The sequence below is a fragment of the Cynara cardunculus genome (assembly GCF_001531365.2).
Source record: "Cynara cardunculus var. scolymus isolate 2C chromosome LG 8, CcrdV1, whole genome shotgun sequence".
Lineage (NCBI taxonomy): Eukaryota > Viridiplantae > Streptophyta > Magnoliopsida > Asterales > Asteraceae > Cynara > Cynara cardunculus.
This window is the reverse complement of record NC_037535.1, coordinates 8,280,794-8,293,220: the sequence shown is the minus strand read 5'-3', so window position 1 is coordinate 8,293,220 and position 12,427 is coordinate 8,280,794. Positions and strand designations below refer to the sequence as shown.

Here is a 12,427-nt window from a genome sequence, read left to right as displayed (position 1 = left end):
ATTTTACGCTTCCGCAATTATGTAACGAATTATGTTAAACATATTATGTGTGTTTGGAATTTTAAGTTTGTATTTTTGTTTATGACACAAGTTATTAAGAATGACGTCACGGCACTCGAATGGAAGAAAAAAAAAATTTCGGGGCGTGACACATGTGGAGATTGATATTCATTTCTTTTGCAAACAGGTGGCTCGGGGGCGCGTTCGGGTGCTTCATGTACCATCTCGGTATCAGTATGTCGATATCTTCACTGAAGGCTTGCCGAAGTATCTTTTTAATGATTTCCGGTCCAGTCTAAGTGTTTGTGGCCCTCCCCCTTAGACTGATGGGGCGTATTAGAGATAATTATAGAGCTAGATAAATATAGGAATTATTATATATATATATATATATATATATATATATCCTTGAGCTTTATTCTCTTACCATGTATTTGTATGTCTTGTAACCTTATTTATAGGGTTGAAGAGGAGTGAGAGAAGGGGAATCAATTCCAATTTGTTAATAATCATGTGATACTTGATACAAGATTGGGTTGTGATAATCGTGTGATATGTGAAACCAATTGAACTGAATAAAGTGTAGTTAGATTTCTTGTGAAAATCGTGTGCTAACCGATTCGTATTTGGGTGTGATAATCGTATGATACGTGAAACTAATCGAACCAAATGATGTGCAGCCGTATTTGGTGATAATCATGTGATAATCGATACATGATTGGGCTATAATAATCATGTGATACATGAAACCTAATCGAACCAAACAAAGTGTAGTCGGATTTCTTGTGAAAATCGCGTGCTACTCAATTCATATTTGGGTGTGATAATTGTGTGATACTCGATTTCGTATTGGCTGTGATAATCATGTGATACGTGAACCCTAATCGAACTGAACAATGTGTAATCGGATTTCTATTTCTTGTGATAATTGAACCCCAATCGAACCAAACAATGTTCTAATCGAGCGACGGTGATCGATTCATATTCTAAGTGTGATAAAGTTGTGATAACCAAACATTGAATCGATACATCATGTGTATCACACGATTATCACACCCAAATGTAGTCGAACCTAAATATGAACCGTCTCATGTGAAACTCGGTTCGTAGTTGATACCTCGTTGCATGATCACATGATTATCATACCCAAATCAAGGAATCGATCTAACCCTAGCCGGACCAATCGATTATTACACCCAAATCGTGACAAACATGTGATAATCGCTAAACTGATATACACTATTGAGTTCGACCGCACTCTGATCAATTCGATTAGGTGTGATTATCACACGATTATCATACCCAAATTGAATTTATCACATCGATGAGGTGTGTTTATCGTATTTTTGTGAAAATTGGTTCCTAATTGATTCATTGTTGCATTATCACATGATTATCACACCCAAATCGAATTGATCAGAGTGCATACACTAATCCTAGCCGAACCAATCGATGTCAGTGATGAGCGTACCTTGTCTCTCTACAATCTTCTCCTTGAATCTTGTTCGATCTCGTCCTCCAAGATTATCACACCTTCTTCCTTGGTTGTCTACTAGATAACCGATAACCAGCCCGTGATATTATCAGTTGTCGGATGATCGGAGTTTATGATCGTGTTTTTTAAATTCTATCGCTTTGAATTCCAAAATTACCCTTCCCTGCTCAAAACTTTTTGCATTTTTTAATATTATTCTAAATTTAAAAAATCTTTTAATTTTCATTGTTATCATAATATGAGGTTAATAAGTTTTTCTCGCAATCTCATAAATCACAGGGCCCTTCTATATATATTATTTTTATTTAGGTTTTGTTATATCAAAATTTCGATTAATATTGAATGAGAAAAAGGTAGTTGCGGATCCATGCTTTGGTTTGGGGTCAAATAACCTTTTGATTTTCAAGAAAACTTAGGGGTCGTTACCAAATACTTATCCGGGTAAGCGCTTATCAAGTCACACTACCTTAGCAGATAAATATGGTAAGGATCAAAAAGCTTACCTTGTAAGAGCGAGACAATGACCAAGAGTCTTACCCAGTAAGTGAGAGCGATGGCTCTTACCATGGTAAACGCTTACCAGGTAAATTGTTGCATACGATACCGTTTTAGTGGACTAAAATCTTACCCGGTAAGTCAAAGATAGTGCAAAATTTTACTGGTTAGCGCTTACCGGGTAAGTATTTGGTAAACGGTCCCTTAGTTTGTTTCGTTCTAAAATCTATCTTGTTTTGACTCTAAAAAAATAGATCAACCCCACAATTTTTTAATTATTATTGACTGCTTAATTTTTATTATTTTATCAACTTTTAAATCTTAATTGTTTATAGCTACTTTTTATTAATTCACTAGAAAAATAGAATGATTTTTTAAAAGAAAAAAAATTCAATATTTTGTAATATTTTCGACCTAACTCTAGTCTTTTAATGTATATTGAAAGTTGATTCGAATTATTTTGTAGCAGCCCATCAGCCAAATGTATATCGAAAAGGGAGAGAGAGATAAGGGTCTATTTATTAAAAGTGCATTCATTAAGGGGTACCATAGCTCTATCGTTCTTATATATTATAAAAGAATTATGAGTTTAAAAGTACATCTACTATGATTCAATATGCCTCATTGTAAGATACAAAAATCACTTGAGTATTATAAACAATCGTGTTTGTCGTTTTTAATGAGAACACTCTTTATAAATAATTGTTGTTTCATGCTATTTTGTGGGACTGCTTGAATTTCTATTGTTTTTGGATTCATCTTTGGGAAAAGATGTTGATTCGGTCACTGTTGAATGAGAAAAAAAGGAGGGACTTATTAATTGGTATACGTTGATTAAGAGCTTATTAAACACATACATGCCTTCGACTCGGTTAATTATTCATTAAAATTTTCCATTAAGAATTTACTAAACAATCCCAAAATAATATAAATTATTAATTAACAGTCTTTGTCAAATTACTGTATCTTATGTTATTGATAATTTATATTGGTTGATCTTATTGAAATTCCATAGAACTGATATAATTACAAAAATATAGATATGTAAGAGATTTAAATTTGCTAGGAGATAGATGTATAACCCCCTTATTTCCCATGAAGGTGTTTTCGACATACTTTACTTACAAACATTTAAATCAATTATAAGTTCATAGCATCCTCAACAACATCGAACTGAATAAACTTACAAATCTTACAATATTCAAGCTAAAAACAAATTTAAATAACGGGAATCTTTACAAACCGAAAACAAAGACCAAATAAAAAACCTGAACAAAATGAGGTTTGGTTCAAAAGATTATGTTGTTTTTTTTATCCAAAAATTTAATGTAGTATGTATAGACGGATCAGAAAAGAGGTAGAGTCGGGGAAAAAAATCCAAAAAAGGGAGATGTAGGGCAGGGGCCAATGATGGCGTACGCGGTGATGGAAAGTGGACGAAGATCTGCGGCGAGAGGGAATAATGGTTTAGAAATGGTAAAATTGATTTAGATATGTTTTTTACAAAGTTCAAAAACCTTTTTAGACGATTATATGTATTTTTTTTTTAAATTAAAAAAATTTAGGTAACTAATTCCTAAAAAATTAATAATCTATTTATTTAAAAAAATCAATTAATTGATCATTCAAAATGAAAAATTCAATCACTCATTCATTAAAAGAATAATCAGACTTAATGTTGTGTTTTCAAAACTTTTTTTACGAATTAAATGAAAGGAAAAGAAAGAGAGGAAAAAGGGAGGAAGAAAAAAAAACTCATGTTCCGAAAACTTTTTTAAGAAAGAAGGGGAAAAAGGAGAAGGAAAGTACTGATAAATTCTCTTCCAAAACTTTCTTTTAAACGTGGGAGGATAGAGAAGGAAAAACATTAAATCTTTAAAGAAAATACTAAAATTATAAAACTAATCAATATTTCATTCAAAAGAATATATTTTTAAAGGGTATCTATCTCTTAAAAACTATTTTTTATGCACGAAGTACTGTTTATTAATGCATATTACTTAAAATTCAATATTACAAGTAAATTGTGCATAAGTATAACTTATTAAATCTCCATTTTTGAACTCGTGTAACTAACTGTATATAAACATAATCAAATATTGGATAAACATCTCAATTTAAATATAAAAAATCTAAAATATAATTAGGATAATTATTGAGTTCTAACAGAATAGTTAGTTATTATCTTTATAAAAAATTATATTATTAAACCTAAATTAAATTATAATAAAAAAATTCGAATTAAGGAAATTATACTAAAAACAAAAATATTTAAAAAGGTTAATTTGATACTGATATCAATATATTTTTTTTCAAAATTTTATGATATTTTCAAATTTATATTATATCTAATAAATAAAAACATTATCGCGTTCTCAAAATCACATAAAACCGTATTATATCGACGTAAAAAAATAAAACGAAACACTGAAAGCAAGATGTGTCTCGATACATTGCACGAGTACCCTTCTAATATTAATAAAATTGATTTTTTTTTCTCCGATTCAAGAACAAGATTTTTTTTTCCTTTTATTTCTTCCAAATTTAGAGAACACAGCGTAAATATTCGTAATTAAAATAAATAAATAAAAAAAGTCTTCCCTTGACCAAAAATTTTGACATGGTAACAATAAAGGAATCGTTGAGGGTTAGTTTCGTCATTAGCAAAAGGAGATTATTCTTTGGATTAAAGTCGGTGCGTCGTGGCGCGAAAACATACTTTTCCATCCCCTTAACTCAATCAACGTCTCTCTGTTCAAATCCTCAATTTTAACTGTTCCTCGCCGGAATATTCTTCTCATCAATCATCCGTTTGTTTCCGTTCATCGGCTTATTCTGCGTTAGTTCATCGATTTGCTCCGTGAAATTTGCGTGAATACTGTGAAGATCTCAAAGTAATATGATATACTGTAAGGATTATTTATTGGATCCTTATATTTGACAGTATGAAAAAATTATTTGATGGGATGAGATTTCACCAGTTTAATTATTTTGGTTTGATGTTTTTGTCTTGTAGGGTTGTGCTAAACGATAGATCCAATTCAGTGAAGATCTTGTTTTGGTTATGATATTAAAATAATGCATCTGTAGAATAATATTTCCTACCGATTTCTGAGAATTCGGCACTGTTCCGGAAATCGGGGACAGCGATCTGCAAAACCTAGACACTACATCATGTGTTGTTCATAAACTGTTACTCATGTACTATAAAATTATTTAATTTTGTTGTATCTGGTTTTTACATCGATCTTCGTTCCTCAGTCCTGAATGTTGTAAATTCTCCATGACTAAAATAATCTTATATCAGTCTTCTCTTCTCACATGATACTAATTTTCAGTATTATCAATTAATTGGTAGGGTTGATTCATGTGAGAATGAAAGTTACAGAGATCTCCGGATTAATCCTAATTGAAGAGAACACTAAGGAGGTACAACAGATCAATTTCTTTTTAAAACATAATTTATAGGTTGTTTAAACATTAAAAGTGAGCAAGGTCTAAATCTTTCCTACGATTCTCTTTTTTAACTCTTATTTTCACATGATCTTTTGTCACGATTAGTCATTACAAAATGAAAAATCTACATCCATGAGCTTTTACTCAAGTTTTCTTGTTATTAAAATATTTGCCAATCTGACGGTCAGACATGCGTTAGATGGATTTGTGACGTCATTCCATCCTTGTTTCTATGTATTGTAAATACATATTTGTGTTGCGCGAGCGGATTCAATGAATTAATGAAAATGGACAATGATCTTCTTCTGCACATGCTTCTCCATGTTTGTTTCCATAACGCTTATGATTATATACATTATTACTTTCAATATGCTGAGTGCTGACTTAAACCTTGTTAATTTAATGCAAGTATTTGTCTGTTTCTTTATGGTTAGCTTTGAATTAAAAATTGTAAAAACAAACCTTAATCTTAACTCTAAAATGTTATATACAGAGGTTCAATGATCTTATTAGATGCAACCAAAACAAGAACTCAACATTTCAATGCTATCCTTTTCTTGTTCATTAGTTATATCTTCAACATTATAACTGGCTCACCATTACTCCAGCTTCTCATTTTCTTCCCAGCCTTTAGGTGGAGACTTTGTTTCTTCTTATCCTAAGCACCCCCTCCATATGTTATATCGGAGCTCTCTTCGATTTTCATCTGAAAATTTTGAATTTTGACGGAGGGGCTAAATCGATCATACAAATTCCTTCTTTCTTTTTAGTTATGATATGAACTGGTCTTTAAAGTGCATTTCTAGTCCTCTTTAAACTTCTCTATGCTCTGAGATCTTTCTTGTTATGCTAGAAATCAGGGAAACTTTGTATTGTAACTAAACCCATTTACATTGGTTTATTGCAAGTTTCAGAAAAATTCTTATTCTCAGATCTGGGTCTACCTGTAAAAAACTAAAGATGTAAGCTTTTGATCACTTTTGTACCTTTTTGGTCATAATATCTCTTTATCTATTTGTGACAGTGCATTCTATCAGATTTAAAACAAAGGCCAGCATATAGCATCATCTTTATAAGCAATTGCTGCCAAGGTAGGCCGTTTTAAAGGGCTGGGAGATGTGTTGATCATTTGACAGATGGTTCAATGTGGCCAAACTTGAATGGACTGGGTGTATGTGAAACACTAGAGACACCAAGACCACCATTGCGTCCTGCCGAAAAGAGCAATGGAACCAAGTGCCAATCTCGCACAAGGGAAGTCAGTTCTAGGTACAAATCACCTGCACCAAGGCGTTATCCTTCCCCAAACACGAGAACAGTTACAACATTGTCATCACCTGTTTCAAATAGAGCTGTATCTGCAGAAAGAAGGCGGTCTGGAACACCACAATCGCCATCACGCCCCTCCACCTCAGTCCATGATACATCTTTGGGTATGGAACTGGCAGCCAGAAAGGCAATTGGCAGTAAATTGCCAGAGTCCTTATGGCCTTCACGAATGCGTAGTCTAAGTGTTGCTTTCCAGTCTGTGGCGTTTTCTCTGTCCACTAGTAAGAAAGAGAAGCCGCCACCACAGGCTCTTTCTGATCGCACCTTGAATTCATCGTCAAATGTATTACAGAAACAACTGTCTGCCTCTAGAAGTCCACCCAAAGGAAAACATGCCATTGATCGGTCAGAGAATTCCAAACCTCTCGAGAGTGTACATGCTAGACTACTAGATCAGCATCGCTGGCCTAGCAGAACAGGTTCTAAAGCTTTGAACAAAAGCAACAACCTTCCTGGTAAGCCTATGAAAACTTCTATTGCACCAAATAGAAGTGTTGGGGCATCTCCCCTCAGGAGAATGCTCTTACCTGATTATACTAGTAAGCCCTTAGAAAAATATACAAGTGATCCTGGGAGGTTACTATCATCATCTGCAGATAACAGAAGGGAGGAATATCACAATTTACAGAGAATATCTAATCTTGTTTCTTCAAGTTTATCAGAGAAAACTGTTACAGCTACTTCTGCAGCAAGATCGCAATCTTTGCCAGCTACTGGAGCACCGCCATCTTTACCCAATAAGCCATCTGGTTTGGCTTCAAAGAGTGTCAGTCCATCTCGGACCAGGATCATAAGTCTAGCTCCTTCAAGAGGGGCCAGTCCTTCTCGCATAAGGTCGTCTAGTCCTTTGAGATCCTGCAACTCAAACAGAGTTTCCGTTCTCACATTTGCTGTTGACATGAAAAAGGGAAAGAGGGTGGCTGACCAGATAGAAGATGCTCACTACCTGAGGTTACTTCACAATAGGCAAATGCAGTGGCGGTTTGTTAATGCCAGTGCAGAAACTGCCTTGAAGTCTCAGAAAGCAACTTCAAAGGTTTGCTTCCTTATCTCCATGGAATTTCTTAAATTCCTTTTGGTGTTGGATTACATCTGACTGGTATCTTTCACGTTTTGAGTTTCTTTGTTGCTTTGCATGAATGTTCTTTTTGTCGGCTTCTGAGCAGATTTCTCCTTGCGATTAACTCAACGTAGGTGATGGAATTATTGATCTTAGGAAATGGACTTGATAAGAACTTTGAGCTATGTTTATACCACGAATGCACCACTTTACTTTCTGCCTTGATTTCCAAAACGATGTTTATACCACATCTTTATAAGCTAGATCTTTGTGTGATTGATAGCATTTTGATTTATTGATTTCAAATTTGACCATCTCACATAGCCTTGAGATTGAAACATATTATTTTTTGACACAGAAATCTCTATTTAACGTGTGGAGAAGTACCTCGGAACTCCGGGATTCAGTAGCTGCAAAGAGGACTGATCTCAATCAGTTGAGACTGAAGCTAAAGCTTCACTCGGTTCTAAACCAACAAGTAATGCATCTTCCTGCAACATTTTAACTGCTAACAGGACTTTTTGCATGGTTGTGTTCAATTTTATGGGCAGTGTATTTTGTTCTTCCCTTTGCATGTCCAGATAATATAACAATATAATTTCAAATCTTGGTAAACTTTAACTCGAAAGTGTCGGAGATCTGCATCATGTCATTTCAAAGGTCATCAGCCAAGTACAAGTTTTATGCCAACGAGATTTAGGAAACAAAAGGAAGAATACAAGAAGCTGTGCATATGCTAGTTCATAATATCGCTAGATTGTTATGTGTTAAGATGAAAACTTGGCACTAGCATGCATTTCCTTGTTTCAACTATATTTTCTATTATATTGACAAGAGTCGCACCGCACCTCCGGATGGGATAATTTGGCCTCATTTGGTTTCGTTTATTGACAAAGGTCAATTTGGGTTCATGTGTAAGACTGGCTTGCACCCGAGAGAATTGACCAATTCTATCTCTGTGCCAAAGGATTATAAGGACAGGAAGTGTTTCTGATTTACGTTATATCGTTCATGAGTCTGGTGTTAAAATAGTTGAAAAGGACGTTCTACACGTCCAGGCTCTAATATATCCCTGTGCTCGGTGTTCCTGCCATTTGTGCTTTCAGTTTTTGATCTTCTCTTCTAAATCTGAAACTCTTAGTTCTTCTTGTGGTAATTGAAGACATTTATTTCTTGTCATTCGTATTTATATATTCTTTTTGCTGATATCCTTTATTGTGATATCTCTGGCTCAGATGGCCCACCTCGACGAATGGACTTCAATCGAAAGGGAGAACCACTTTTCTCTGTCTGGTGCTATCGAAGATCTACAATCAAGCACTCTCCAACTTCCTGTAACTGGAGCGGCTACGGTATGTCACTTCTTGAAACGACATATAGATAAAATATCTATTTATTTGAATAACAGTCAAGTTATACAATTCTTCAGGTAGATATTGAAACTGTGAAGTCATCTCTTTGCTCAGCTATCCAAGTAATGCAAACAATGGGGTCCTCCTTACACTCTACTCTATCAACGGTGAGAGTTGTGCTGTGTGTTATATGTTGGTAGCTTTTGTATATTAGAATTTGTATGCAAAGATTTTGGAAGCATTTTGTTAGTGGTAGTCATAACTCATAATACTGATTCCTACTATCTTTATCCAGTTGGAGGGATCAAATTGGCTGGTATCTGAACTTGCTACTGTAGCAGCACAGGAAAGAGCTCTTCTTGATGAATGTGAAGTTCTATTGATTTCTGCAGCTTCTTTACAGGTAAAGACACTTTTATTACCCGAGTTTGCACGATCAGATTATGTCAAATATGTACTCAGCCCGATGAGCATGATGAATAGATTTGTTTTAAGAGTATTCGTCATTGCCAATTGCTTGTATGATGGACGGAAAACTTTGGTTCTTCACCTAGATCACAAGTTTTAGTTGTTTCATTCATCACCTATGCATCTAATGCTGAAAAATAGAACACCAAACCCTCACAAAGCCATGGAGCCTTGGTGCACCGAGGTCAGCCATTTATCTTGGTTGTGCCAGCAACAATACAGGATCGGGTTCATTTTTGCTGCTTTCACCAACTCTGGTTTTGCCCGTTAACAATGCTGCATGATGGGGACAACTTGGATTGTTTTCAATCTTAATTGCCTCGAAGGATAGAACTAGTATCGACTTTAACTCTTAGTTGTATCAATGCGTGAAGAAATCAGATGAAAACAGATCGAGAGATGTATATGCAGATGAAGAGAGAAGGAATGAAAGGTTGAACATCCGTGTTTCTGAATAATAATGGAAGTTAAAGTATTACGGAAGTGAAAATAAGGTTATACCCAATGTAAGTAGAGATAAAACCAACAGCAAATATAACACACTCTTTAACTATGAGCAACATTAAGAAACAGAACTGTAAAACTCGTTTAGTTGTTTGTAGAAGTGTTCGATTCGATGGCATTCAACTTGAAAATCAAGGAGGATGTGGGACGAACAACTAAGGTTGGACATGGCTGCCGTAAACCTTTACAAGGACAAGGACCTATGATAGGAATTCTTGGAGACACAAGAAAGGTAATGTATGTTGGTAAGAACCAAGTAGTTAGTAGTTAGTGTAGATGTGGGGAGGGTCAAGGAGTCGACAAGATAGATAGACTAGCAATGCCCTAAGATGGTTAGGAGTGCATTTTAAAACGGTTTAGCTATTCCTCGCTTGTTCTAACACTTTTAACCCATTTCCGTAACATATGTTCCTACCTTTCTTTGGAAGATCTCTTCGTGTTTGGTACTGCACGGTTCCCATCAGTCAAATAAAATAGATCATTCCTTTGAGAAGAACCAAAAATCCTTTCAATAAAATAAAGTTTTTGATGCTTTGAGTCATTATGTGAATTCAATCTACACTGTTTATTGTCCTCAATGTTTGTTTGCACACACTTTTGCTACTCTTATCTCATGCTGTCTTGTTCCTTGTTATAATCTTCCAAAAATTCCGACAAACTTATGTTTCGCTCATGACATTCCACAACTTTTTGCAAGTTGTGGAGGTCTTAATGGAAACAATTCCTCTACCCCTTGGAAACGTCTGTGTATATCTTACCTCTCCCGGCCCTACCTCCTGGTGAGATACATTGGCAACTCTTTAATGTTCAAGTAACATTGAGCAAATTCTCTAACAATGTGCAACCCTCATTTTGGTACATCAGTGTCTTTTGGCCCTCGATCAACTCGTTGGCTATAAGCTTCTTTGGTACTACTGTCACTACTCACATCTAAACGAATGCAAATTCTATTGTCTCTTAAGTTGTTTCATTTGTTGCATGATAAAAAAAACAGATTGTTTTCTTTATAACTAAGAACCTGATTAATCTTAATTTTGGTTGTTTGCAGCTAAAGGAATACAGCCTTGGGACACATCTAGTACAGTTGAAACAAGCTTGGACACCTCCATGACTCTTGTGTTCGCATCCAACATATCAACTTACTTCTACTACCATCGTCTCGCGAGTATGAGCAAGTCTTGGAGCAATGAGGAATCTTACTTGCTCCTTTATGGTCATGGATTTAGATATAGAAAAGAAATACAAGGGAAAAAATGCATACGCAGATGTTGCTTTTCAACTCTCACATAGTCGAGGGATGAGCATTGGTGAACCCAAAATTACCCTTTAATCATCTCGTGAGCAAAGAAATACCGACACGCATACAAGGTGCCACATAGTTCTTCCCATATCAATCTCCTCCATTAAATCAGTGATATTGGTGTTATCCCTAGATTTAGGATTAATTACAAGATAGGATTGTGCAGTTTTGATATGGTTGTAAATGCCTTCAATACCCTTGGTAATGATCATCATGTAATCTGCTATATATATATATATATATATATATATATATATTTTGTATTGAGTGCAATTGCACAAATCAAAAAAATATAGCATAGTACTGATGATCATTAGAGAAAGTATTGGGGGCACTTGCAACCATATCAATAACAGCACAATCTTGACTTGTAATTGAAATTGCTCCTAAAAATCTAGGAATAACAATGCTTTGATGGAGGAGATATATGGGAAGAACTTAGGTGGCAGATAATCAATGACTTTAACAGCCTCACATGTCTACAACTGAAAGTAGAACACCAACAGGCTAGTGGATTCTTACATCAGTTGGACATTCCAGTTTGGAACTATGGTTTAGTAACGAAATGTTGAGAAGAATGACCCGATATGGGTTGTGGTTGAGCGGCTACAAAACGGGACGCGCTTTCTAGCTATTCGTCTTTCATGTAGGGTACTTGTTGTTAGCAGTGAACCTAATAGGATGGGTATATATAGGTTTCCTAAGAAGCAAGAAGTTGCAATACAGCCACCACATCTTTTTTTCTCGGGTTTCGAGAAAGAATGTGTAAATATTTCGTCACAAAAAGTTGCATATGTGAGACATTAAATGCATGTTTTCTATATCATCTTGCATTATATTAGCAAAAAGAGTATATATTGTTGTATTCAAATGAATAATGGCCAAAAGAATAAAAGTTTTGATTGTTAGTTGTAAATTGATGCAGGTGGGTTTCTTATCTGTCAAACCTTTTCTCTAAATGTGGAACA

At 34.9% G+C, this 12,427-nt stretch overlaps 1 protein-coding gene across 1 annotated transcript in view; it reads left to right on the top strand.

Moving 5' to 3' along the window:
- The window catches only part of LOC112516160 (AUGMIN subunit 8-like), a 43,599-nt gene extending 31,974 nt beyond the window's left edge, over nt 1–11,625 (top strand). Inside the window, exons 4-10 of the mRNA XM_025123183.1 lie at nt 6,471–6,537; nt 6,583–7,811; nt 8,194–8,313; nt 9,071–9,187; nt 9,265–9,354; nt 9,483–9,590; nt 11,208–11,625. Of these exons, the coding sequence (XP_024978951.1) occupies nt 6,471–6,537; nt 6,583–7,811; nt 8,194–8,313; nt 9,071–9,187; nt 9,265–9,354; nt 9,483–9,590; nt 11,208–11,270 (1,794 nt within the window). The 3' untranslated portion in view covers nt 11,271–11,625. The remainder of the gene's footprint in view (nt 1–6,470; nt 6,538–6,582; nt 7,812–8,193; nt 8,314–9,070; nt 9,188–9,264; nt 9,355–9,482; nt 9,591–11,207) is intronic.
- The last annotated feature ends 802 nt before the right edge of the window (nt 11,626–12,427 follow it).